The following is a 27,666-nucleotide window of genomic DNA, read 5'->3' as shown; positions in this document are numbered from 1 at the left end:
AATCCATGAGCACATGACACCGGTCCTCTTATTTCTTCATTGGCTACCAGTCAGAGTCTGAGTGGACTTTAAGATACTACTAATAATCCAAAAGGCTTTAAAAGGGCTCACTTCACATTAATTGCAAGAACTAATACATGTATATATTCCATCAAGGTCCTTAAAATCTTCTGCTATCCAACTGCTCAGCACTCCCAGATCTAGATTGTTATTTTTTGGAGATCGGCCTTTTGTTATAGTGGCATCCAGGTTATGGAACGCCTTGCCACTTGAAATAAGGCAATCGGAGTAGGTAGATATATTTGTCTGCTCTTAAACCCCATCTCTTTAGTTTGTTCGGTTGCCCTGGTTCTGTTTTTGTTTCTTGCTTTACATGCATTGTGCATTAGGATCCTAGGATGGAATGCACATTATTACTACTACTTTAAACGCATGTTGATTGTATTGTGGAAGGAAAACCTGGAGGACCCGGAGAAGCATCCACACGACCACGGGGAGAACATGCAAACTCCAGATATACAGACGTCAGGGTCAGAATAAAACCCACAACCTCTAGTTTACTAGGCGAGGTAGTTAACATCACTCCACCGTGGGACATGGCTAACACGGGTGGTGGGTGATAACTGAACCAGTCCTGGGCCTCAGTAAGCTCCACTGATCCTGACGACGTATATCTCTGGTGTGTCGTGTTAACCATCAGCACTGGAGAGACAAAGATGTCCAGGAGTTCTAATGACCATGCCACCCTCTCGTGTTAGTTTAGGTTATTATATTGATTGAACTAGCTGGTCAGGATTGGGCAAAAATTTGCCCACTTGTAATCCATTCTCTATGTCTCTAAGAGTCTCTATGTATCTCTGTGGGTCTCCATGTTAGTTTAGATTATTAAGTTTGTTGAGCAAGCTGGCCAGGATTGAGCAATACTTAGCCCACTTTTCACCCTGGCAACTGAGAGCACACAGACTAAGTGTTTGTAACCTAACATTAAAACTAAAATAAGATATTTAAGAATCACAGTTAAGAGACAAACAACACATATAGTATTACAAATAATACAATTAAAAACAATATCATCATTGGTTCTCAAACTATATCCGGGACACTCTTGTTCCAGTGACTATCCAGGCACGTGTCGTGACAGGTACTGCACTTTAAATTTAGAGTGAAAACTCGTTTCTGTAGAACAGCTATTTGTGTTTATTTTGGTGTCCTTTACCCACACCTTTGATTAACACAGTTTACTACGTATGTATACAGGATCGCCTATATATTTGGAGTTTGCAGGTTCTCCCCCTATTCACGTGAATTTTTCTCCAAGTCTTCCCGGGGTTTCCCTCCAAATGTAGAATGATCATCACGCGTTTAGAGTATTCAGCTGCAACAAATTCCCACACGACTGATAAGCCACTTCATTGAGCTATCATTTGTTTGCCTAAGTTGCTTCTGGACATCTGTGAAAAAGATCTTTTTATCTCATCGGATTCATCCAGTATAAATATATATTCTGATTTTTATTCTGAACAATATGAATATAGCTCAGTGGGCCTTACCTGGTAAAAATTTTAAATAGTAAATATTTAGCTCAAGACTAAAGGCGCTTGTAAAAGCGGGTAGAACATATAATTAACATGAATGCGAGTGCTGGTTTTGTTTATTCATGATTTCAAGGTGTGAGGTTTCGAAGAAACAAAATGCAAATCCGCGTGTGTGAGTCGTGCAGTGTGAAAACTGCATCGCTGCATGGAAATACATTCGGTGGCGTTATCAGACATCTACCGCACAACGCCGCAATGTTCCCCGAGTTACTTTTCGTGAGAAGTACAGTGCAGCAAACCAAGCTGCTAACGCAAAACAAAAATCCCTAAATTTGAAGTTTTATTTTATTTTATACCTACGTGACTTTCCCGAAAGAACCAAAGAGTATGGATCCGTAAATTATACGTATATATTACAATAGGCCGAGACTTATGTTATCACCTGTTATTTATTGCTGGTGTAGTGCTGAACTTTACGCAGACAACTTCTTCTTTTTCATCCACGTATCTTTTCCACAGGGAGGGACGCAGAAAGGATGTATGGATGGCGTCTGTTTCAAATTTATCCATGAAAACATTGGCTATCACTGGTGACAAGCGGGAACCCATAGGGGTGCCCTCATTTTGTTTGTAGAAGGTACCATTCCAGGTGAAGTACGTGTTGGTGAGGGAGTGCACTGGAAGAGATACGTGGATGATACTTTCGTCATTTGGCCACATGGCCTCCCAGCATTGAACCAATTTCTAGGCCACATCAACTCCATACACCCATCCATTAAATTCACCATAGGAAGTGGAGGATGGCAAGCTACCTTTCTTGGATATTCTGTTTGAGAGGAGGCCCAATGGCTCTTTGGGACATTCTGTCTACAGAAAGGCCACCCACACAGATTCCTACTTGAAGCCTGATTCCTACCACCAAATCATGCAAACAAGCATGCTTTAATAATAATGTATGCATTGTCTTTGAAATTGATTGGCCTACACCAGAGAAAACCTTCTATATGGCCTTGTCTCACCAGTTTCAAAGACAATGCATATATTATCCGAGCATGTTTGCGTGCATGATTTGCCACAAGTATGTGCGGTGAATGCAGACGTGATGTCTTGCAAAAGGTGTCTATTTGTTGTTTGAATATCTTACAAACTCCAGTTTTATTGCCAGAAAGGCTAAAACCTAACCTTATTTTTCATAATTCTTGATACTGGAAAAAAAGTCCCATATCTGCACTACAATCTGTAAGTGTAAGTTCAAGAATAACAACTGGAGCTGGGCTCTCTGATTACTTGCATAGTCGGTTCCTCAAACGAATTTATCGTCGAATACTCAGTTAATTGACTAATAAACTATCTGCGTTACCACGTGAGTCACTGTACAGGAGCAAATGAATGGGGTTTTGTGACATCATCAGCATCATTATCTGCCATGTCACAATACACGTTGACTCTATGTGGTTTCCCGACTTCGGGGAAGGATGTTGGTGTGGGCGACAGTCGTAGTTGATTTAATTGTTCAGTCAACGAATCGACGTAGTCGGATCATATTGTGTTTTTATATTGTTTGTTGTTGTAATGTTCTGATCCCGTGCCCCGACTGGTAATGTGGACAAGAGCTTTAGGGCTCATCGGATTCCTCCATCGTAAATACAAATTATGATTTTGATATATCATGCCAGCTATAATAACATCACTTTCTCACTGCAGATGCGTGCGATGAAAAGACAGATGAAACGCTGAGTGTGCACTACGGGGAATCCGTGCTCCTGAATTGTTCACTGCCACCTGAACACAAAGAGCGTCACTTGAAATCTGTGCACTGGAAGAAAAAAACCCCCAACACACAATCAATAAACGTGAGTTGCTGTGAGATGTTGCTTTTCACAAATTTTAATTTCAGATTTAGATTGTATTTATTTCAACAGCAATTAATTAATTTACAACTTATTTTGGTATTTAGTTAGTTGTCCTTCCCCCCGCACCTCTGATTATCATGGTTGTGCTACATACGGTGTAATAGAGGTTCAATAGAGAGCACATATTGAACCCATCCCACTCTACTCCACAATCGCAACCCAACACAAAACTGCCATACACGTTTACTGGGGAAAAAATGCGCAACATTCTTCTGGTATACAGGAGGTGGTGGGTTCGATCCCGACCCTGAACGCCTGCTGGATATTTGGAGTTTGCATGGTTGTCCCGTGGTCACGTGGGGTTTTCTCAGGATCCTCCGGTTTTTCCCTCAACATGTATAATCAGCATCACGCGTTTAGAGTATTTGGCCGTTATACATGCCTGCCTGTTGATAAGCCACTTCGTTGAGCTATCATGTGTGGCCAGGTCGCTTCGGAAAAAAAACTACACCGCTTAGTGTGCCTGAACTGGTTAAATAAAAATAGTTTAGTGTTGACAAACAGTTCATGTCATAAACACAGAAATACTGGCTCAGGGGTGTGTAAGACACTTTCCTCCCAACCTCTCCAGGAAGCACCCCCCGAAGCTGTGAGCCAGCCCCACGCTCAGATTGGCTCGTCTCTCATGGTATGGGAACGAGGTGCGGCAGAACAGCATCGAGATACGAGTCATGGCAGGGAGAGCATCTCAATTGTCCATAATCCTTAAGCAATAACTACGTGCATTTCCCCTTATAATATTTGTGTAGTGTCCTCCTTCCTCGAGGCGTGTGTGTGCGTGTGGTATGCGGCACACACACTCAGTCGGAGACAAGCTAGTTGCAGGAGGCACTGTCTCTCTTTATTATCACGTTCACACCACCAACTTCGGCCTCCTCTCTCGCGACCACGCTGCCGTACAGCCCGGCCCAGACACGACCTTGTCCATGTTGCACTGACGGCATCGACTGAGACAGCCAACTACTGTCCGGCTGCGCAATGATCGGATGAAGGTGGCAGTAACGAAGGGGATGATGACGACAACAGTGATGATGAGACGAGTCCACTCCCAGAACCGGCAGCCTGGAGCTCTCGCTCTCCGCTGCTTAGTCTACTCAGCGTGGCTTGGCTCCGCCCTAGCCGTGCCTCACTTCTCAAACCCACCAGAGAGTTCCAGGGGCCTCCCTATGAGGTCTACCCTGACCCTTGCCCCAGTTTCTCTGCCCTGCCGGCACACCAGTGTATATGCTCAATGGACAGCAGTTGGCGCTGTGTCACTACATCACTCCCCACTCCGTTAACAAAAACAGCCGTCCCGGCTGCCAAAACAGCAGCCGCAACCGGTGGACAGGCAGAGCAACCCCATAATCTCGAGAAACACCCCTAACATCAACGCAGAAGAAAAAAATAATTCCCACAATCCCGTTACAACCGCGGCGCCCCCCACGAATCAACAGCTCACTTCGCTGCCACTCTGGTACCCCTGCTCACCAACTTCACACTCAACCCAAAGCGATGCACCCGATCTCGCATATTGGCAACCGCATTACTTAGCACGGTGCCCGCTTCTGTGATTTGGCGACATTTTACACAGCACGGTGGCCCCCATCCCTGAATCGGCAAAACATTCTACACAGCACGCCGCGCCTCCCTTTTCAAACCCACTAGAGGGTTCTAGAGGCCTCCCTATAAGGTCTACCATGGCGCTTGCCCCAGTTCCTCCACCCTGCCGGCACACCCATATATATTTGCTCAATGGCGTGTACGCTAAGTGTCCACCACAGTTGCCGCTGCTGTACAGCTGTCAGCGCTGTGTCACTTCATGCATATGTATATTTAACTTCTTTCGCACCGAGCCTGCCGTGCTAATTGGAGCTGCGTGGGAAAATCAACAAAATAAACACAAAAAGCAGTTCTAAAGACATGAGTTTTTAATCTAGATGATATAAAAGTGCATAGCTCCAGTGGCTTCCTAATATCGCAAGGAAGAGCGTTCCAGACGTTCGCAGAATCGCATCTGAAAGATGTGCGATGCAGTGACCATCTTTGTTCGATACCTATTCAAAAGCTGCTACAAGGATGACTGGAGTTCATGAGATGCTTTATGCTCCTTGACCAGATCAGCAAGATATTGTGTTTAATTTGTAATGAGTGCGACCTTATAATGCATTTGTTCGGTAACCGGATGCCAATGCATCTCGGTGAGAACTGGAGGGACATGGTCGGATCTTGCATTACCCGTCACGAAACGTGCAAAAGATTTTGTACACGCTGCAGCTTAGTAATGTTTTTGCCAGACGTCCCGTTGACTAGTGAGTTGCAATAATCGAGCCTTGTCGAATCTATGCTACACGTCACCGTGTTGGCTATGTCATGACTCAACAGTGGTCGAATGTGTCGTAGAGACCTGATACAAAAATTGCAGGACCGTAAGATATTTTTCCCGTAGAGATCTTACCATATTCAGGTCGAGTGTGGTGCCGAGGCTATTTAGATGAGTAGACAACTGGAGTCTGTGACCGCCACACCTTAATCCTCGCACAATTTTGTGTTCGTTATGCATGACTGTAAATCATCCACGACCTGTCTAACCTACATGGACTGGTTGCTCTGTTCGTGCTGGAGGACGCTGTCACATAGGCTGATGTCCACTTGTGTTACATTGACATTCATATGCCTGTATTTCATTTGTGTTTCCTGTGTATCTGGTGCTCTAACTATGCGAAAGTTACATGTAAATAAAAGCATTCGCTAAATAAACCAAAATAAAAAAAAATTCATTTATACTGGAGGAAGCCGATGAGCTATGGAGCTCTTTTTCACAGATGTCCAATAGATGCGGGTCAGAACATTGTAACGACAAACAATACAAAAAATATGACAGGAGTGCAACGTATAGGAAAGGGAAACAAATCACTTAAAAACAAACAAATAAAGCTAAACTATGTTTATTATCCCAGGCAAGGCACACTGAGCTATACAGATCTTTTTCAGAAGCGACCTGGCCACAAATGATAGCTAAACCAGGGGGCTTAAAGCAGCCAAATGCTCGAAGCGCATGTTTCTAAATGTGAAGGGAATACCTGCAGGACTCAGGTGGGTGGCCAACACCACACCCATATATTTGCAAACTCCAAATGCACAGGCGAAGGTCGGATGTAAAAGCATCCGCTAAATAAATGCAATAGTCATCGCAAACCCAAGAGATGCGTGCATGCATGTGTATGTGCCTCCCCTTCTAGCTCTTATACTACGAGGAGTCAATGAGAAAACTGGATACTCCTTCCGGAATAACGTTAGTGGGCAACCCAAGTGCTGGGGATGGTTCGCTGGTCTTCAACATGAGTGAGGTGGACAGGGCAGGCGTGTACTGGTGCGAACTCAAGGCCAAAGTCGGGATGGAATCGCGATTCTCTAAGAAGATTTGTGTGACCGTCAGAGAGGCCAGCTTGCCAGTCAGTACCACGGTTGCTACAGGTGCGTTTATATGCGTGTGTGTCCTGGCGAGGGGTTGGTAACCCCTCCACCTTCAATTAATTACCACTAAACCATGGGGACAAAATTTAATAAATAAGCTTGTGCCGGAGGCCACGGGAGGCCAGGCGTCTATGACGTCTCCTGGCCAAACCCCATTTGGCGGAGCCCAGAGACTGAATCCTTACCCTTGGGGCTCCTCCAAAAACAACAAAAAACCATTACGTGTGGCCATGCGGAATGTTCTAACGCTCACTGCGGAGGAGAGGCTGCCACTCCTCTGTTGGGAGCTGGACCGGCACTGCCTGGATCTCTGTGGTATTCAGGAGGTCCAGTGGACCGGCTTTGGTTTTCTGCCACCATGAGGGGTGGACAGTCCTCTACTCGGGGTAGGAGACTGCCAAACAACAGGGTGTGGCTCTTCTTCTGAAGTAAAATAATGAAGGGGGCGTGGGAGCGTGGTGGTGAGGTGTGGGAAGCTGTAAGCCCCAGGCTACTTTGGGCTCGCCTTCCCATCAACCAGAGGCGAGGAGTGGTGGTCGTGGTTATGTATGCCCCCACTCAAGACGAACATCCGTGGAGGGATGCAGGCAAGGCCGATGAGTAAAATGCCTTCTATGACCTCCTGTCACAGGTGCTAGCTAAAGTGGCCCCTCGGGATAGAGTCATCTTGTTGGGTGACTTCAATGCCCGAGTTGGTCAGGATGCTGGCACCTGGTCTGGAGTAATTGGAAGGCATGGGCTAGATCAGCTCAATAACAATGTCAGGAAGCTGCTAGATTTTTGTGCAGCCCATGGGCTGTAATGACCAACATGCTGTTCTGGCATCGGCGCATCCACACCACATCATGGATGCATGCCGGATCCGGGCAAGAACATCTGCTGGACTACATAACAACGGAACAGCACATGCGGCCCCATGTCCTTGACCCCAGGACCTACCGTGGAGCTGATCTGCCCACTGACCATCGACTTGTCATCTGTAAGATGCGCCTGCCATTTTTCCACTCCGGTGGTGGGTGTACACCCAGGACCCCATTCAAACCCTTAGTGGCATGGTCTCAGTTAGCTGACGAAAGTTGCAAGCGAGAATTTCATCATCACTTGCGGCAGGGGTTGGCATCGTTCCCCATTCCTCCTGATGTCGAGGGGAAATGGGCGAGGTTTAGGACTGTGGCTCATGCAGCTGCAATGGCTGCTTTGGGTACACGGTCCAGACCTCCTCAGAGACCCTGGCTGACAGAGGAGGTGTTCAAGCTGGCTGAGAAAAAGTGACAGGCCCACTCTCATCGGCTACAGCATCCCACGTAGGAGAATGAGGAGGCTTACCGCAGCCTTCGCTCGGAGGTTCGGAGAGCCATGAGGTGCTGCAAGGATGGGTGGTGGTCATAAGTTGCTGATGAGATGGAGTCGCCTCAATGGCCCGTGATCACAAATCGCTTTTTAATTCCATCAAAAAAGTAACCTGCAGCGCCAGACCTATTACCATCATTAGGGGAAAGAACGGTGATCAAATATTCGACCCCCAGGAACAGGTTTGCTGATTTGCTGAGCATTTCTGTGAGGTCCTGGGGGTGGGGAAATCCCTCAGCCAGGAAAACAACGTGGGACAAAGTGGGGATGACCCTGACGAGGCTGCCGTGCCTCGAATATTGTAGAAGTCAACCCCTGTGAGTGGCTGGCTGAGGTGCCATCTGTTGAGGAAGTACTGAAGGCGATCCAGGGTCTGAGACCATGAAAGGCACCGGGCAGAGATGATCTCCCAAGCGAAATGCTAAGGGAGGGGTGGGGTTTGTGCACAGACTGCCCTACATGACATCATAACAACAGTCTGGACCACTTGACGGGTTCCGCAGGATTGGAAGGATTCCGTGGTGGTGCCCCTCTTTAAGAAGGGGGACTGCATATACTGTAACAACTACAGGGGCATCTCACTCCTCAGTGTGCTGGGAAAGGTCCTGGCAAGGATTATTCAACATTACCTTGCTAGGCAGGCTGAGGAGAGGCTTGCGGAGCCCCAATGCGGTTTCAGAAATGGGCGGTCCTGCACAGATGCCATGTTTTCTGTCCGTCTGCTACAGCAGAGGTGTAGAGAATTCCAACAAAACCTACATCTCTGCTTTATTGACCTGGTCAAGGTCTATGATACCATCAGTAGGCCTGGGCTCTGGGTTGTTCTTCGTGCTTTCCAAGTCCCTGACCCTCTGCTCACGATCATTAAGGACCTTCATGATGGTGAGCGGGCCTGGGTAAAACTACGTGGCCGGGAGTCAGAGCCATTCCCTGTACACCTTGGGGTGCGACAGGGATGTCATCTGGCTCCCACATTACTTAACATTTATTTCGACCACGTAGTTCGAGAAGCCTTCAATAGCTGTACCGGAAGAATTTCCATCTGGTACAGATACAATGGGAGGCTGATCGATGTCCGGGTGCAGTCAAGGGATGGCTCCCTTTGTTCAACCATGTTATGTATGCCGATGATCTGGTAATAGCTGCTCACTCAGAGGAGGAGTTGGAGGCGCTGCTGCTGAAGCTGGAGCTTGCCACTAAGAGATGGGGCCTTACCATCAGCCCCACAAAAACTAAGCACCTGCCTGGGTATTTTGTACCATCGGGCACTCGACCCCCACAACTCCCAATTGGTGATAGGGCAGTTGTAGAGAGAGTGGAGAGTTTCTAATACCTGGGCAGTGTGCTCATGACCGGCTCCGGTTTAAGAGCAGAGGTCTCACTTCGAATCAGTCGAGCGCCATTATATTTTCATCGGTTGCGTAATGCTGTGTGGAAGCCACCTGGTCTGTCACTCCGCACGAAGCTTCAGGTCTTCTCGGCCACAGTCATTCCCTCCCTTCTCTATGCTTGCGAAACGTAAACCCCCGTAATGAAACATCTTCGCCGGTTAGAAATATTTAGGCTGGCCTGCCTACAATCCCTCCTGGGTTTAACCAGGCTGGTTTGTGTGAGGAGCTCACAAATCCTTCAAAGATCTGGACAAGGTCCCATCGGTGAGCTCTGATGGCAGGCAAGGCTGCGTTGGCTGTGCCATGTAGCCCGCATGCCCAGCCACCACATGCCTAAACAGCTTTTGTTCAGCCGGAACGAGGGGGCTAAACGTGCGCGGCACGGGCTAGAGAAGAGATAGAGTGATGTGGGATAGGAGGATGTGGAGCTGAGTTTACTTGCCGATGACTTGTACCAGCGGTGTCAAGATCGGCCTCTGTGGAGGAGGCTCGTGAAGGACGCTACTGGGCAGTTGGAGGCAGTCTCCCTCAAACAACAACGGAGGGCGGAGGAGCGACGCTCACAACAACGAGTGGAGCGCCGGGTGAGTAAATCACAGCAAGTTGGCACAGTAGGGGGCACACGTGGTGCATCAGCCAGTCGTCTCAGTCAGTCGACCTGTGGTATCTGGGTCTGCCCCGTGACCTGCCAGCGGGCGTTCGACACTACATGTGGCCTCAAGGTGCACAAAGCCTGGCACAAGCTTCGTGGTGACGTCACCACCACTTAGTGTCGAATGGTGGTTGTTGATGTTGTCCCGGCGACCTGATTTTGGTTCCCACTCACGGCCACCAACAATGGTGATGATTATCTGAACCGGTCCTGGGCCTTCCCCAGGTCAGCTCAGCCTCAAATGAGTAGCTGTGGTTGTGTGTAAACATGACCACTGGAGAGACAAAGGCGGCCGGGCATGGTGCTGCCCACCCACCCCTTCATGTGCCATACTTGCCTTCATAAGATCTCGCGAACACCACTTGACCCAAACAGTCTCTTAAGGATACATGGGGGATGTTTGTCTCTGTGCGCGCATGTGTAGAGGCTTTTTCAGTGAGATTGCAAAATGGGATGAAGTTTGGCCGTGATCTAAGCAAAGACCAGCAGCTACAACATCCACTCTCACTATCGTTATCGACGTTATCATCGGCATCATCATTATCGATGCCATCGACATATTGTCATCACCGACGTCATCATCGCTATCGTCATTATCGTTATCGATGTCATTGCCATCATTCACGTTACTATCGTCATCAGCTTCATCATCATTCTGATGGACATCATTGCCATAGTAATCACCATCATCATCGTTGTCATCATCTACATCATCATTGTCATCATCGTCTTTGTTCGATGGTTAGCCAAAAGTCACTGCTGCGAGGATGAGCAGAGTTCGCATGATGATGGTTCATGCTCCTTGACGGCGGCAGCACCAAACACGAATGTTTTTATCGATTTGTTGATCTTTGTTCTGTTTAACAGCAGTCTCTGCTGTATTTGTGATGACAGTCCCGCAGCTGGAATGGGTGGAGATGGCGGCATTTATCGCTGGCAGCGTGGTCCTCTTTGTCATCCTCGTAGTCCTCGCCGCGTGGGGCTACCACAGGAACCAGCAGAGGATAATGGAGCGCTTCATCAACAGAGCGAGGTGGACCACGCACACATAATGGGCAGCTCAGTTCTATTGCTCGAGTGTAATCATTGTTCAAACTTAATTTGGAGCTTTCGTGACTGCAGGAATTACTCTTTGGTTCTTTCAGTAAAGTAAAGTAAATACTAGCATACGACGTTTCGATTGCAACACAAGTAATTATCATCAGGTATAAATGAAATAGAAACACAAATCTAGTATACTTAGAAATCTAATGTAATACAACAGAGAGTCGGATAACATAACAGTCAACACCCTACCTGGTTGATTACGTTCTTCCTGAGAATGCTAAATTTGAGAGAGATAAAACACAGAACCAGAGACATATAGACAGACATATAAGCAGACAGATATCACAGAGATACATAGATAGAGAGAACAAACATAGGCACACAGAGAAACCACGCCTCTGTGTCGTGGCCTTAAATAGAGAGAGGGGGCGGGGGCAGAGAGAGAGGGAGGGGTTAGAGAAGTTAGCATGTCAATGAGTAGCACGTTGAGTGGTACGGTGCGAAAGCTTGAAAGAATTAGGAGACAGGGAGAGAGACACACTAAATTTTCACACTTAACTTCTAACTTAGCAATCTTTGAAAAACGTAATCAACCAGGCTATGCGTTAATTGTGTGTTGACCAACTCTCTGTGTTGCATTACATTACATTTCGAAATTTTGCTAGGTTATTTAATTTAGTGTGTCTCTCTCCCTGTTTCATAATTTTTTTCAAGCTTTTGCACCGTACCACTCACCGTGCTACTCATTGACATGCTAATTTATCTAACCCCTCCCTCTCTCTCCGCCCCCGCCCCCTCTTTCTATTTAAGGCCACGACACAGAGGCGTGGTTTCTCTGTGTGCCTATGTTTGTTCTCTCTCTATATATATCTCTGTGATATCTGTCTGCTTATATGTCTGTCTATATGTCTCTGGTTCTGTGTTTTATCTCTCTCTCAAATTTAGCTTTCTCAGGAAGAACGTAATCAACCAGGTAGGGTGTTGACTGTTATGTTATCCGACTCTGTTGTATTACATTACATTTCTAAGTATACTAGATTTGTGGTTCTATTTCATTTATACCTGATGATGATTGCTTGTGTTGCAATCGAAACGTCGTATGCTAGTATTTAATTTATTATTTTATCTTTATACGTGACTTTACCGAAAGAACCAAAGTGTAATCATTGTTTTTGTACATCTTGAAGAAAAAAAGGTGAGCTGATAAGATGTTCAAAAAACAAATATACACCTATTGCAAGGCATCATCAATGTGTGTGTGTATGCTGAACCTCGTTTGCACCGTACATAGCCAGGTTCGGGAAAGGGCAACAAACTAAACATGAAAAGAAACATGAAGTAGTTGCCACTGGGACGTCCTCTTGCCTCAGCCGCTGTATCAAGTTGGAATGGCTGCCACGGTGGCGTGATATTAACTACCTCGCCTGGTATGCAGGACGTCGTGGATTCGATCCCGATCCTGATGCAAATATTTGGAGTTTGCATGTCCTCCCCGTGGTCGCGTAGATTTTTCTCCAGGTCCTCCCGTTTCTCCCTCCACATTAAAAAACATGCGTTTCGAGTATTTGGCTGCTGCAATAATTTTGCACGTGATAAGCCACTTTTTTGAGCTTTCATTTGTGGCCAGATTGCTTCTGAAAAATAACTACATAGCTCAGTGGGCCTTACCTGGTAAAATAAAAAAAGAGTTCAATAGTTTAGTTTAATATGATGTAAGGCCCCCTTTAGTAGTGTGTATAGTATAGTGTAGTATGTAATGTACTCTTTGCGGAAGCTTGTTGCATCGATAGCGATGACTTTGTGTCTAGCAATAGGCTATTACAGGGAACTGAGATGAGGCTTGCTAATGTGTCCAAGTGGATCAAGAGTTCAGAGAGCTGACTTTAATGGGCTCAGCCTGGTGATTAACAGATTGAAATGTCCCATCAAATTATATTTGGCTCTGCACTTTATTTGGCACATTTACTATTGATTTAACTGTAATGCGATGGAAATTACTGTCAGAAGGGGCGTGGGTGGGAGAGAGCATCTTTCTCCTGTGGACCAGATAATCAAATGTGCACACGCTCAGGGACAACTACTTTGAAATGCAGTCAATATTCCCAGGCAGTCTCCCATCCGAGCTCTAACCATAGGTTTGGCACTGCCTTAGCTTTCGTCACCAGACAAGATGTGACAGAGTCGAGGTGATTTGGTCGACTGTATCATCATTGTAATCACGACAAACAGACTTTTGGGTGACGTTTACATGCCGCATAAGGTACTCATTTGAGGCTGATTTGACCTTGGGGATGCCCTGCACCGGTTCAGATAATCGTCACTGGTGTCGGTGGCCTTGAGTGGGAATCAAACTCGGGTCACCGGGTTTGTAGTGCAATGTGCTAACTGCCATTACTACCACCACAACTACCAACACTAATTTTGTGTTTTATTTTGCGCAGTGTTCAAACAACGGGGCCCTACGAGAATTTTCAACCAAGCAAGGTATGTTTCCACAAAAACAGCAATAACCGCCATTCACCACGAAGTGGCGGTGACGTCAGCACGGCGCTTGTGCCAGCCAAGGTGCACTCTGACGCCATGTGAAGTGTCGAAGGCTCTCCTCTGGCAGGAGGTCACGAGACAGACCCAGCACTGACACACATAATAGATTCACACACTGATAAACATTAAAATTGACACATTGAAACATACAGACACATATCCGACACACAACATCTCCAATTTTCCATGAGGTTATTGCAATGCCACTAGGTCCAACAACAACCGCAATTCACTCTTAAGTGGCGGTGATGTCACCACGCGCTTGTGCCAGGCTAGGTACAGCTTGAGCGGATTTTTTTCTGGGTCCTCCGGTTTTCCCTCTACATTTAGAAAGATGTGTTTAAGAGTATTTGGCTGCTATTCATTTCCACATGATAAGCTACTTCGTCGAGCTATCATTTGAAATAGCCAGGTCGCTTCCGAAATAGAGCTATATAACTCAGTGTCTCTTACCTGGTAAAATAACAATAATAATAGAATACGACGTTTCGATTGCAACACAAGCAACCATCATCAGGTAAGAATGAACGAGAAAACGAACAGAGTAAACTTAGAAATATAATGCAATACAACCCAGAGAGTCGGCTAACACAACAGTCAACACCCTACCTGGTTGATTACGTTCTTCTAAAGATTGCTAAATTTGAGAGAGACAAAACACGGACACGGAGACATATAGACAGACACACAAGCAAGGTGGGTATGTAGGTGGGTCGATGGATGGTGGATACGGAGGTAGATAGGTTGATAGGTCGTTGGGTATGTAGGTGGGTAGGTAGGTGGGTAGCTCGGTAGGTGGGTAGGTAAGTAGGTGCGTAGGTAAATAGGTAGATATGGAGGTTTGTCGGTAGGTTGGTGGCTATGTGGGTAGGTGGGTAGGTATTTAGATGAGTCGGTCGGTGGGTGGGTAAGGTCGGTGGGTAGGTGGTTAGGTATGTGGGTCGGTAGGTGATTGAGTATGTGGGTGGGTAAATAGGTAGGTGGGTAAGTAATTGAGTAGGTGGGTAGGTCGGTGGGTGGGTAGGTGTAGATGAGTAGGTAGTTGGGTAGGTGAGGAGATGGATAAATAGGTAGGTGGTTAAGTAGTTCGGTAGGTGGGTAGGTATGTGGGTATTTGGGGAGGTGTGTAGGTAAGTAGGTGGATAGGTAGGTGGTTAGCTAGGTAAGTAGGGGAGTGGGTAGGTAGGTCGGTATTTGGGTAGATACGTAGGTGGGTAGGTAATTAGGTGGGTAGGTACATAGGTAGATAGGTAGGTGGGTAGGTAGGTTAGTGGCTAGGTAAGTAAGTGGGTTAGTAGGTGGGTCAGTAGGTGTGTTGGTGTGTAGGTAGGTGGGTAAATAGTTGGGTAGGTGGTTAGGTCGGTGAGTAGGTAGGTAGGTGGGTAGGTAGGTAAATACGTGGGTAGGTTGGTAGGTAGGTGGGTAGGTAAGTAGATGAGTAGGTAGGTGGGTAGTTAGGTGTGCAGGTTGGTAGGTAGGTGGGTCGATGGGTGGATGGATACCTAGGTAGATGGGTGGCTAGGTGGGTAACTCGTTGGGTCTGTGGTAGGGTAGGCAGGTGGGTAGGTAGGTGGATAGGTAGGTGGATGAGTAGGAGGATAGATACGTAGGTGGGTAGGTAAATAGGTGGGTAGGTTAATAGGTAGATATGGTTTGTAGGTAGGTTTGTGGCTAGGTGCGTAGATGGGTAGGTAAGTATATAGGTAGGTGGGTAGTTGGGTGTAGGTGGGTACGTTGGTGGGTAGTTATGTCAGTAAGTCGGTGGGTGGGTAAGTTAGGTGGGTGGGTGTGTAGGTCGGTGGGTAAGTAGGTGAGTAGGTCGGTGGGTGGGTAAGTAGTTGAGTAGGTAGTTGGGTAGGTGAGGAGATGGATAAATAGGTAGGTTAATAAATAGGTTGGTCGGTGGGTGGGTAGTAGGTGGGTGGATACATGGGTTGGTAGGTGGGTAATTGATTAGGTATGTAGCTAGGTACTGTAAGTAGGTGAGTCGGGAGGTGGGTGGGTAGGTATGTTGGTTGGTAGCTAGGTGGGTAGGTTGGTGGGTAATTGGGTAGATGGGTCGGTTGGTATTTTGGTAGGTGGGTAGGTAAGTAGATGGGTAGGTAGGTCGGTAGGTAAATAAGTGGGTAGGTTTGTGGGTAGATAGGTTGATGGGTAGATGGGTAGGTAGGTGGTTAGGTAATTAGATGGAAAGGTGTGTAGGTAGGTGTGTAGATTGATAGGTGGGTAGGTAGGTGGGTCGATAGGTGGGTGGATTCGTAGGTATATGGGTGGCTAGGTCGTTGGTATGTGGGTCGGTAGTAGGTACTTGGGTAGGTGGGTGAGTCGATATTTGTGTAGGTGGGTAGGTAAGTAGGTTAGTTGGTGGGTAAGTAAATAGATAGATAGGTGGGTAGGTAGGTTGGTGGCTAGGTGGTTAGGTAAGTAGACACGTAGGGTAGGTGGGTGTGTAGGTGGCTCCGTGGGTGGGTAGTTTGGTCACTAGGTAAATGTGTAGGTCAGTAGGTGGGTAAGTTAGGTGGGTAGATAGGAAGTTGGATGGGTAGATAGGTAAGTAGGAGGGTAGGTAGGGATGAGGGTGGGTGGTTAGACATGTTGGTGGGTAGCTAGATGGATAGTTTGGTGGGTAATTGGGTAGGTAGGTGGGTTGTTGGGTATTTGGGTAGGTGGGTAAGTAAGTAGGTGGGTAGGTAAATAAGTGGGTAGGTTGGTGGGTAGGTAGGTTGATAGGGAGGTGGGCAGGTAAGTAGATGGGTAGGTAAGTAGATGGGTAGGTAGGTGTGTAGGTTGGTAGGTGGGTTGATGGGTGGGTAGATACGTAGGTAGATGGGTGGCTAGGTAGGTCGTTGGGTATGTGGGTTTTTAGGTGGGTAGGTGGGTGGGTAGGTGGGTGAGTAGGTGTGCAGGTGCGTGTGTAGGTAGTTCAGTATTTGGGTAGGTGGGTAGTTAAGTAAAACGGTGGGTATGAGGGTACATACATAGGTGGATATGTAGGTGAGTAGATAGGTTGGTGGCTAGGTGTGTAGGTGGGTAGGTAAGTAGATAGGTATGTGGGTTGGTGGGTTTGTAGGTGGGTGTGTGAGTGGGTACGTGGGTGGATAGTTAGGTGGGTAGGTAGATGGGTAGGTCAGTGGGTGGGTAAGTTAGATGGGTGGGTAGGTGGAGAGGGGGTGGGTAGGTGGGTGAGTAGGTGGGTAGTTGGGTGGGTAGGTAAGTAGGTAGGTGGGTGCATAGGTAGATGGGTGCATAGGGTAGGTGGGTAGGTCGGTGGGTGAGTAGGTAGATGAGTGAGTAGGTAGATGAGTAGGTAGTTCGGTATGTGAAGAGATGGGTAAATATGTAGATGGTTAATCATGTGGCTAGGTGGGTGGGTAGGTAGGTGGGTGGATACGTTGGTAGGTGGGTGAGTAGGTCGTTGGGTTGGTACTGGGGTAGTTGGCTAGGTGGTTAGGTTGGGTAGGTAGGTGGGTATGAGCGTAGGTGGGTGGGTAGATTGATGAGTGGGTAGTTAGAAGTTATGTAGGTGGGTAGGTGGGTATGTAGATAGGTGGGTTGGTGGGTAGGTAGGTAGATAGGTAGGTGGATGGTTATGTAGGTGACTAGGTAGCTGGGTGGGTAAGTAGGTAGATAGTTGGGTAGGTTAGTAGGTAGGTGGGATACGTGGGTCGGTTTATAAATAGGTAGGTGGGTAGGTGGGTGGGTGAGAAAGTAGGTGGGTAGGTTGGCAGCTAGGAGGTAAGTAGATATGTACGTGTGTGTTTCGGTGGGACGTGGGTGGGTAAGTTTGGTGGGTAGGTAGTTAGGTAGGTAAGTAGGTGGGTATGTAAGTAGGTGGGTATGTAGGTGTTGAGATAGGTAAATAAGTGAGTAGATAGATGGTGGGTAGATCAGTGGATGTGTAAGTTAGGTGGGTGGGTAGTTTGGTAGGTGGCTTTGTGGGTGGGTAGGTGGGTAAGTAAATAGGTGGGTAGGTGGGTGCAGAGGATTGTGGGTGCATAGATAGGTTGGTAAGTAGTTGAGTAGGTCGGTGGGTGGGTAGGTAGATGAAGTAGGTAGTTGGGTCGGTGAGGAGATGGGTAAGTATGTAGGTGGTTAAGCAGGTGGGTAGATGGTTAGCTGTTTGTGTGGATACGTCGGTGGGTAGGTGGATGAGTAGGTCGTTGGATAGATGGGTAGGTAGCTGGATTAGTTGGGTAGGTGGGTAGGTCGGTGGGTATAAGGTTAGGTAGGTGGGTAGATCGATGTGTAGGTAATTAGAGGGTAGGTAGGCGGGTAGGTGGGGAGGTGGGAAAGTAGGTAGGTGGGTAGTTGGGTAGGTGGGTAGGTAAGAAGGTAGATAGTTGGGTAGGCGGGTAGTTAAGTGGTTAGGGTGGTAGGTAGGTATGTGAATAGGTAGGTGGGTGAGTAGATGGGGAGGTGGGTATTAGGTAGGTGTGTAGGTAGGTGGGTCGTTAGCCGAATATTTGGGTATGTAGGTAGGTGGGTAGGTAGGTGTGATGGTTAGGTAGGTGACTAGGTAGGTTGGTGGGTAAGAAGTTAGATAGCTGGGTAGGTTGGTAGGTAGGTGGGTATGTGGGTAGATTTGTAAATAGGTAGGTGGGTAGGTAGGTGGTTGAGAAGATAGATAGGTGGGTGAGTAGGTAGTTGGGTAGGTAGGTTGGTGGCTAGGTGGGGATGTAAGTAGATAGGTAGTTGGGTAGGTGGGTAGGTCGGTGGGTATAAGGTTAGGTAGGTGGGTAGATCGATGTGTAGGTAATTAGAGGGTAGGTAGGCAGGTAGGTGGGGAGGTGGGAAAGTAGGTAGGTGGGTAGTTGGGTAGGTGGGTAGGTAAGAAGGTAGATAGTTCGGTAGGTGGGTAGTTAAGTGGATAGGGTGGTAGGTAGGTATGTGAATAGGTAGGTGGGTGAGTAGATGGGGAGGTGGGTATGTAGGTAGGTGTGTAGGTAAGTGGGTCGTTAGCCGAATATTTGGGTATGTAGGTAGGTGGGTAGGTAGGTGTGGTGGTTAGGTAGGTGACTAGGTAGGTTGGTGGGTAAGAAGTTAGATAGCTGGGTAGGTTGGTAGGTAGGTGGGTATGTGGGTAGATTTGTAAATAGGTAGGTGGGTAGGTAGGTGGTTGAGAAGATAGATAGGTGGGTGAGTAGGTAGTTGGGTAGGTAGGTTGGTGGCTAGGTGGGGATGTAAGTAGATAGATAGTTGGGTAGGTGATTAAGTGGGTGTGTGGTTTGGTACGTGGGTGGGTAATTTGGTTGGTAGGTAGGTGGGTAGGTCCGTGGGTGAATCGGTGGGTAAGTAAGTAGGTGGGTAAGTAGGTGGATAAGTAGTTGTTTATATAGGTAGATAAGTGGGTAGATAGGTGAGTAGGTCGGTGGGTAAGTTAGGTGGGTGGGTGGGTAGTTTGGTAGGTGGGTGAGTTGGTGCGTGGGTAGGTGGGTGGGTAGGTAAATATATGGGGGGGGGGTGGATAGGTAGGTGGGTGCATACGTAGGTTGGTAAGTAGTTGAGTAGGTGGGTAGGTCAGTGAGTAGGTAGATGAAGTACGTAGTTAGGTAGTTGGGTAGGTGATGAGATGGGTACATATTTAGGTGGTTATGTAGCTGGGTAGGTAGGTGGGTGGATACGTGGGTGGGTAAGTGGGTAGGTGGATGAGTAGGTCGTTGGGTAGGTGGGTAGGTATTTGGGTTTGTTGGGTCAGTGAGTAGGTAGGTGGGTAGGAAGTTAGGTAGGTAGGTGGGTAGGTTGGTGGGTTGGTTGATCTATGGGTAGGTAGTTGGACATAGATGGGTAGGTGGGGAGGTTGGTAATTAGGTGGGCAGTTGGGTAAGTGGGTAGGTAGCCGGGTAGTTGGGTAAGTGTGTAAGTAGGTGGGTTGGTGGGTAGGTAGTTGGGTAGGTGGGTGGTAAGGTAAGTGACTATGTAGGTAGGTGGGTAAGTTGGTAGATAGTTGGGTTCGTTGGTAGGTAGGTGGGTATGTGGGTAGGTTGGTAGATAGGTATGTGGGTAGGTGAGTGGGTGAGAATGTAAGTGGTTAGTTGGTGGATGGGTAGGTAGCTGGGTAGGTGGTTAGGTAGGTGAGTATATGCAGGGGAAGTCTGAGAGGTGACGGATACGAGAAGGTATGGACAATGATGTCAGCGATGTAAGAGTATGAGTTGAGGCGACTCAAATCGGATTGCGCTATTAATAAATTGACAACGTCTTTGCGAAACGACGTAAAAGGGAGAGACATGAATCAGGGTATTCTTGGACACACACCGGACCTGGTTGGCACTCTACAAGTTGAGGTCCTTTTAAAGAGGCGTAGTGAAGGAATGCAGCGAACGCCGCGTGCCACGCGCACAAAGACAACGAAAGGCCTGCAAGCTCACATTCCACATCCCTTTCACCCTTTCTCATTGCGATGACGTATGTGCACATCATTGGAATGCCGTACACGTACGTCATCGGAGTGGATTTGGAAGAAAAACTAAAATAAAATAACAGCACGCGTGGCATTGTGGCACAGTTTGGCGCTAGCTATCATATAATGCAGCGGTCATGTCCCTACCGTTCTATGCGGTGCACCTGAAGACGGTTGCTTGTGTTGCGATCGAAACGTCGTGATCTATTATAATGTTTCTACCTACGTGACTTTAACGAAAGAACCAAAGAGTATGGTTTCCTGCAGTTACGAAAGCTTCAAATCAAAAGTCATAATGTCTTTACAATGACTGCGTTACCACTCCTCTTAAAATAAAATTAATGTGAACCACTTGCACGTTCCAAGATTCAGCGGTGAATGGGACACCACACCATGAGACTTGCATATGTCTTGGAAATGGAAAGTGTTCATAACCTCAATGGCCCCACACCACCCAATCTAGAAATTTTATATTTTATCTTATCAGTTTAAAATCCTCCCCACCTTTTATAAATTTGAATCTGCTGGCCAATCGCAAGATACCATTAGTGTGCAATTCTTATCTCTTGAAGTGATCAAATTAACGTCAAATTTGCACGTTGAATTAAAATTCCTACTCAAATAATGTCCATGCAAAAACAAAAAGAAGAACCTGGGCTTGCCTGCACCCTCCCGCCAGCGAGCCCTCACCACTTCATATGCACTCAAAAGGTGCTTCAGAGATGGCAATTTGTGTATGTTGGTGTTGTTGTCCATATGCGTATGCGTCTCTGTTTGTTTTGTGTTTTTTGTGTACCTGTGTGTATATGTGTGTTTCCGTGTGTCTGTGTGCATTTTCTTCTCATGAAAATACTTAACTTTATTTTTCATCTCAGCCGCGTGCAACCAATGGACGACCTTCATTAAGCACTATTGGAATGGCATCTGCGCAGCAGTCCAGCAAATCAGTGGTCATTCGGACAGACGAGCAGGTCAGACGAAAACAAGCACACACACGTACACGTTATAAAGTACACATTGCAAAAAAAGGAAGTGTAATGGTAAGTAACTTGATTTGAAGCTTTCGTGACTGCAGGAATTATTCTTTGGTTCTTTCGGTTAACTCACGTAGAAAGAAAATAAATTAAATAATAGAATGCGATGTTTCGATTGCAACAATCGTCATCAGGTAGAACTAAATTTGAGAGAGAGACAAAACACATACACGGAGACTGTTTGTGTGGTAGAGTTTTCTTAAACACCCTCTAAAGGAGTCTCTAGGGCTACCAATGCAGGCTAATATGTTAGCAGTGGAACTAGCAAGTAATTGCAGGGCCTGCATCTTTACCTCTTATAAGTATGTATATATCTTGAACTTCTTTGGCACTATACATAGCCAACCGTGCTAATCAGAGGTGCGAGAGAAGGACAACACACCAAGCACAAAACACAGTCCTAAATAAATAGCTTTACAATATAGATTATTTAAAAGTGCAAAGCTGCAGCAACTTACTAATAACGAAAGGAAAAGCGTTCCAGACGGCCACAGAAGTGCATGTGGAGATTATAAATTGTATTTTACAAATGCCATTCCAAACTGCGTTTCTAAACTAATCACCCTCATCAGCAACTTTAGCAATTTCCCTTTCAGACTAAAATTGACTGAGAGTATGTGTCAATGTGTGGGGTGCCCGCCAAAGATATTTGAATCCTCAGAAAGGAAAAGGGATGTTTGAAACATACGTTTTAGAGTATTTGTCTGCTATAAATGTCCACATGATAAGCCACTTCATTGGGCTTTCATTTGTGGCTTGATCACTTTTGAAAAAAAGCTCAGTGGGCCTTGATAAAATAAGAAAAATTGTTTAGGTTTAGTATAGTTTGTGAAAAAATATTATCTGGACTGCATTAATTTTGTTCTCTGCTACTTCTTTCAGAACTTTCAGGAAGCATGTATCTATGACAATGAAACCTAGAAACGGGAAGACAAGAATACGATACAAGCATCTACTGGCAGGAGGAGGGAATTAATTGTCAATGTCAGAGGCAATGAACTGGCACCACAGAGATTCTGGGATTAAATCCAACTTCGAGACCTCCATCATTAATCTATAGAAGCCCCCTCAGTAATACTTTACTTGGTGGTAGGCACATATTCTTCTCCGCTACCCCTGTACGTTGGACATTTGCGAAATTGTTTATTATTATTGTTGTCAAGCCCCAAATATCACACCTCCTGGCTTTGACATTCCTCGATTAAACTGATGTAACCATCAACCACATGATATAATTAACAGACCGATGCACGCATTTGCGTCATAAGTGGAAACTTAGAGACAAGCCACAAGAGGGCGACTGTGGGCATGCAACGCAAACTATAGACCATACAGCAAACACCACTTTAGTCTGCGCTCATTCAATTCAAGAAAACCGAAGCTACACGAACTCTCTATTCAAGGCATCTTGTGGCTCGCAGACATCGACAATGCATTTAGCTCCTGCCATTCAAGAACAGAATTATTCAAAATAGAGGTTTTTTGGGTTAGATCGCGTAAATATATAAATGTGTCTTTAAAACCCACCACCACCCGACACAGCCAACTAGTAAGGGTTGTCACGTAAACAGAACATGCCAATTCGTCACTAGTACAGCACACCGGTGTGTGGGAGAGCCAAGCCACAACATGTACAATCTGATTCTAGATTTGAGGCTTTCGTAACTGCAAGGATACATACTCTTTGGTTATTTTCGGTAAAGTCACGTAGGTTAAAAAAGAAAACAAATAAATTAAATCACGACATTTCGGAGGCAACACAAGCCTCCGTCTTCAGGTGGAACCGTCACAGCAAAATTACTCACTTGATACAGTAATATTGGTGACGGTTCCGAAAGAACCAAAGAGTATGGATTCCTGCAGTCACGAAAGCTTCAAATCAATGTTTTTGTCATGAACATTTTAAAGGAAAATATAATCTAGAAATACAAATCTTGTATATATATGCCTGGGATTTATCTCTGAGTTGTAAATTCTTAGTACGAAGCCTCTTCAATGAAAAGAGGCATTGACATTATTGAATCATTCCACTTTCGTGCTATATAAAATCAATGAAGTCATGTTATATAAATAACGGGACACATGTCGCCAGAGCATTTATATCCGTGACTTTAAAGTCCTTTTTGTAAATCAATTATGAAGCATCCACTGTCAGACAGCCCAGGAAACACAGCTTAGGTGTCTATCTACAGTGTTATAGAGCTGTCAGATACATAACAAATAATATTTCTCGGTGATAAAGAAGCGGAATATTCTGGCCTCGGACTCGTGTGGTGGATCTCGAACAGCTTGGGATGAGGTAATCAGATGTGAACCAATTTGGTGGTGGTGGGTAGAGAGACTGGTGAGTTTTTGGTCACGAGGGTGGCTCCTGTTTCCAAGCATAAGGGTTGCTGGTAGGTTCCCGTGACCTGGAAATTCTATATTATTTTAGAGTAGAGGCAAACACCCTCTGTAATGGGAAGCTACTGCATGAAGAGCTTTCGATAGTTTGTTTCCCGCTTTACAAACACGGTGCATTGGGATCTATGGATGAAGCGGGGTTTACAAATATAAATTTGTCTTGTTCGAAAGCTATTACGTTAATCTTGACCGAGATACCAGTCAAGTTGTCAATTAAAATGTACTGGTCAGTCCTCCCCCACCCCCCTCTTCTTTCTTCCATTCTTCCATTGTCTCCTTCATAAATGCACTGCTCCCAATTGGTACCCCTACCGTGGTAGGGAAGCGAGCCGGGATGCCCTCGATCGATCCAAAATTTTGCGTGTGCATTACGTAGAGTTTGTTATGCATTTCAATGTTGGAGTTTTTTTTCCTCTTTGAAATTTACTTAGTATTCTGGATTCTTTCACGACAATAAAATATCCAACAACAACGGAGGGCGATGCTCACAACAACGAGTGACAAAATACAGCAAATTTACAAAGTACGGGGCACAGCTGTTTCATCTACCAATCATATCAGTCAGTCAACCGATGGCAACTCGGTCTGTCCTGTGACCTGTCAGCGAGCCTTCGATACTTTACGTAGCCTCAAAGTGCACCTGGCCTGGCACAAGCACCATGGTGATATCACTGTCACTTAGTTTTGAATGACGGCTGTTGTTTGTATTGCTGTTATTGTTGATGGTGATAGTAGTGGCTGTGCTAGTGATGGTGGTGTTGGTGTTGTCCGGTAAAAACAACCCCATTCCTTGTTCACCTTAGGGTGGAACAGGGATGTCATCTGGCTCCCACATTACACTGGTCTACAATTTTTTAGACTTCGTCTGCTACAGAGATGAAATGTGCTGTTTATTATGGTTTTGATGTTCTGAATTCAAATATAACAATTAAAACAACTGATTGGCTACTATTCCCAAGATATTTAAGTTTTAACATTTTACATCTACATATATTGTGTAGAGAATAGAGTTTTACTCATAAATTGTAAACCTAGGTCTTTAAATGTGTTATGGTTGCTTTACATAATAACATGTCACCTGTCCTGTTCATATAACACTTAAAAAATCAGCAAAAGGGTTATATAAATAAAATGTATTATGAAACAAAAGGCAAAAAACTATTATATATAAGTACATAGTTTAGTCCTTATTCAGTGTCTACTCGGTGCTTCTTGGCTTGTCTCTTGTATTCATTAAATGGAGCATCTCTTGTCACTGTACAGCAATAGTCTGCAAGCATTTTCGATTTAAAGCTTTCATGACTGCAGGGATTCATCTTCTTAGTTCTTTCGGTAAAGTCACGTAGAAGGGAAATTTAACCGCCTCTACGGGGAGGGATTCCACGTAACTTTGAGATCCTTCAACAAACTCCGGGATAATAAGGCTCAGATATGTAGTTTATATTTTAGTTGTTTACGTGGTGGTTTGGCTGCTGCAGCTCCTTAAAATTAAAATGTCCCTCCCTCTATTCCCTTCTACGTGACTTTACCGAAAGAACCAAGAAGATGAATCCCTGCCGTCACGAAAGCTTTAAATCGAAATTTAACCACCTCTACGGGGAGGGATTCCACATAACTTTGAGATCCTTCAACAAACTCCGGGATAAGAAGGCTCAGCTATGTAGTTTATATTTTAGTTTTTTACGTCGTGGTTTGGCTGCTGCAGCTCCTTACTATTAAAATTTCCCTCCCTTTATTCCCTTCTACGTGACTTTACCGAAAGAACCAAGAAGATATTGGTTATACTGCACTTTTGTGATGCAAAAGTCACTTCACCACAAACATAGCAGAAGTTATCTGCTTTGTTCACACAAGTACGAGGCATGTAAACCTAGTTATGATTGCATCAGCCATGACTTCTAGGAATAACATGATGCAATTCATATCATGTATGACGTAATACCAGATTCAGATTGCATAATTAATTGTTTTGCTCAAAAAGCAAGTACTATCCAAACCCAGTCATATATTTATTCATAGAGCCTGTCAAAGATGTATTTTAGTTATTTCTGGTTTAAATTGAGATCCCTTCCCTTTATAACTCACTTATCCTCCGCCATTCCAAGTCAAGGGTCGTATATACTGACTCAGTAGCATATCTTTAAACCTAGAGCCAATCAACAATTCTAAGCATAATTTCCATTCTTAGTGATCCAGAATTAGTAAAGTTGGCCTACAGTTATTTCGGAATTATTTTGGCTGTAGACCAGCGTTATTTAACATCATCTTTGACCACGTTGTTTGGGAAGCTTTCCTTGGCTGTACTGGAGGAGTTTCAATCTGGCATTGATACAATTAGAGGCTGATTGATGCCCGGGTACAAGTCGAGGGATGTCTCCTTATTGGTCAACCATGTTACGTATGCTGATGATTTTGTGATTGCTGCTCACTAAGAGGAGTTGTTGGAGACACTGCTACTGAACCTGTAGTGTGCCACAAAGAGGTGGGGCCTTACCATAACCCCTACCAAAACTAAGTACCTGTCTGGGTATGTTGTGTATCAGACTCTCTACCCCCACAATTCCCCATTGGTGATGGAGCAGTTGTGGAAAGAGTGGAGAGTTATCTATACCTGGGCAGTGTGCTTATAACTAGTTACAGTTTGACAGCAGAGGTTTCACTCCGAATCATTTGGACGGCATTATCTTTTCAACCGGCTACGTAATACTGTGTGGAAGCTACCTCGTCTGTCACCCCACACGGAGCTTCTGTTCTTCTCGGCCACAGTCATGTCTTCCTTTCTCTATGCTAGTGAATCGTTGACCGCTCCAATGGAACATCTGCGCTGGTTAGAAACATTCAGGCTGGCCTGCCTACAATCCATCCTGGTTTAACCAGGCTGGATTGTGTGAGGAGCTCGCAAATTTTTGAAAGAGCTGGACATATTCCCATCAGTAAGCTCCTCCGGCAGGCAAGGCTGCGTTTTGCTGGGTCATGTAGCCCACATGTCGAGCCAACGTATGCCCAAGCAGCATCTGTTTGGCTGGATAGAGAGGGCTAAACGGGCATGACATGGGGTGGGGTATAGATGGACTGATGCAGTACAGGAGGATGTGGAGTTGAGTGGACTTGCCGAAGACTGCTACAAGCGGTGTAAATATCGGGCACTATGGAGGAGGCTCGTGAAGGACGCTTCTGGTGAGTTGGAGGTAGTCGCCCTCCAACAACAATTGAAGGGGCAGAGGAGCGATGATAACAACGAGCCAAGCGCCGAGTGGCAAAAATGCAGCAAGTTTGCACAGGAGGGGGCACAGCTGGTGCCCCCTCCTGTGCAACCAATAACATCTGGGTCTGTATGGTGACCTCTTTTTATTGAGTCTGACACTTCGTGTGGCCTCAAATTGCACCTGGCCTGGCACAAGCACCTTGGTGATGTCATCCCCACTTCGAGGCGAATGATGGTTGTTGTTTATGGTGGTTGATGGTGGTGTTCGTGTGGTTGTTGGTGGTAGCCGTAAGAGGGGATTGAACGTGGGTTTTTGTCTGGTTTGTAACCACTACTACTCTCCTGATATATTTTTTTCTCAATCGATTATGTACAACTTGAAAGTTCGTGTTATTTTTCTTTGTCATATTTATGGAGCATTTAGCCTCAACATTGAGGTGGTCGGATACCCAGTGTCTGAGGTTATATGTTCTCGTAAAAATTTGATAATTCTCACATGAAAAAAAAACATTTAGACAATCCCAACTACTGTCACGCGACATAAAATCTACGCGGGCAAGGTGGGAGAATTTAGGGGGTCTGCGCCACCTGATGGCATGACGGAGCAGCGAGTGCCGGCCTGGAGCAGGTCCCTCCCCTCTGCCAGGCCCTCCTACACAATCATTTCTCGACTCCGCTCGCAACAGTGCTTCTCAAAAGCGACGCCCTCCTGAAGGGTACTTCCCTCCAAGTGCAT

General features: G+C 45.9%; 1 protein-coding gene across 5 annotated transcripts in view; it reads left to right on the top strand.

Annotated features, from left to right (window-relative positions):
* Positions 1-25,253, top strand: part of LOC133348678 (uncharacterized) — a 63,941-nt gene extending 38,688 nt beyond the window's left edge. For 2 of the 5 annotated variants that reach the window (XM_061561620.1, XM_061561619.1), the window contains exons 3-8: positions 3,240-3,388; positions 6,670-6,904; positions 11,192-11,330; positions 13,786-13,828; positions 21,164-21,259; positions 22,205-25,251. In XM_061561620.1, the coding sequence (XP_061417604.1) occupies positions 3,240-3,388; positions 6,670-6,904; positions 11,192-11,330; positions 13,786-13,828; positions 21,164-21,259; positions 22,205-22,243 (701 nt within the window). In that variant the 3' untranslated portion in view covers positions 22,244-25,251. Of the gene's footprint in view, positions 1-3,239; positions 3,389-6,669; positions 6,905-11,191; positions 11,331-13,785; positions 13,829-21,163; positions 21,260-22,204 lie in introns of all 5 variants that reach the window. The other 3 variants (XM_061561621.1, XM_061561623.1, XM_061561622.1) reach the window with 3 other exon arrangements.
* Positions 25,254-27,666: the final 2,413 nt, after the last annotated feature.

The sequence above is a fragment of the Lethenteron reissneri genome, chromosome 27 (genome assembly GCF_015708825.2).
Source record: "Lethenteron reissneri isolate LAM-NWPU_2019-01 chromosome 27, ASM1570882v1, whole genome shotgun sequence".
Taxonomy (NCBI): Eukaryota; Metazoa; Chordata; class Hyperoartia; order Petromyzontiformes; family Petromyzontidae; genus Lethenteron; species Lethenteron reissneri.
This window is presented reverse-complemented; position numbering and strand designations above follow the sequence as displayed.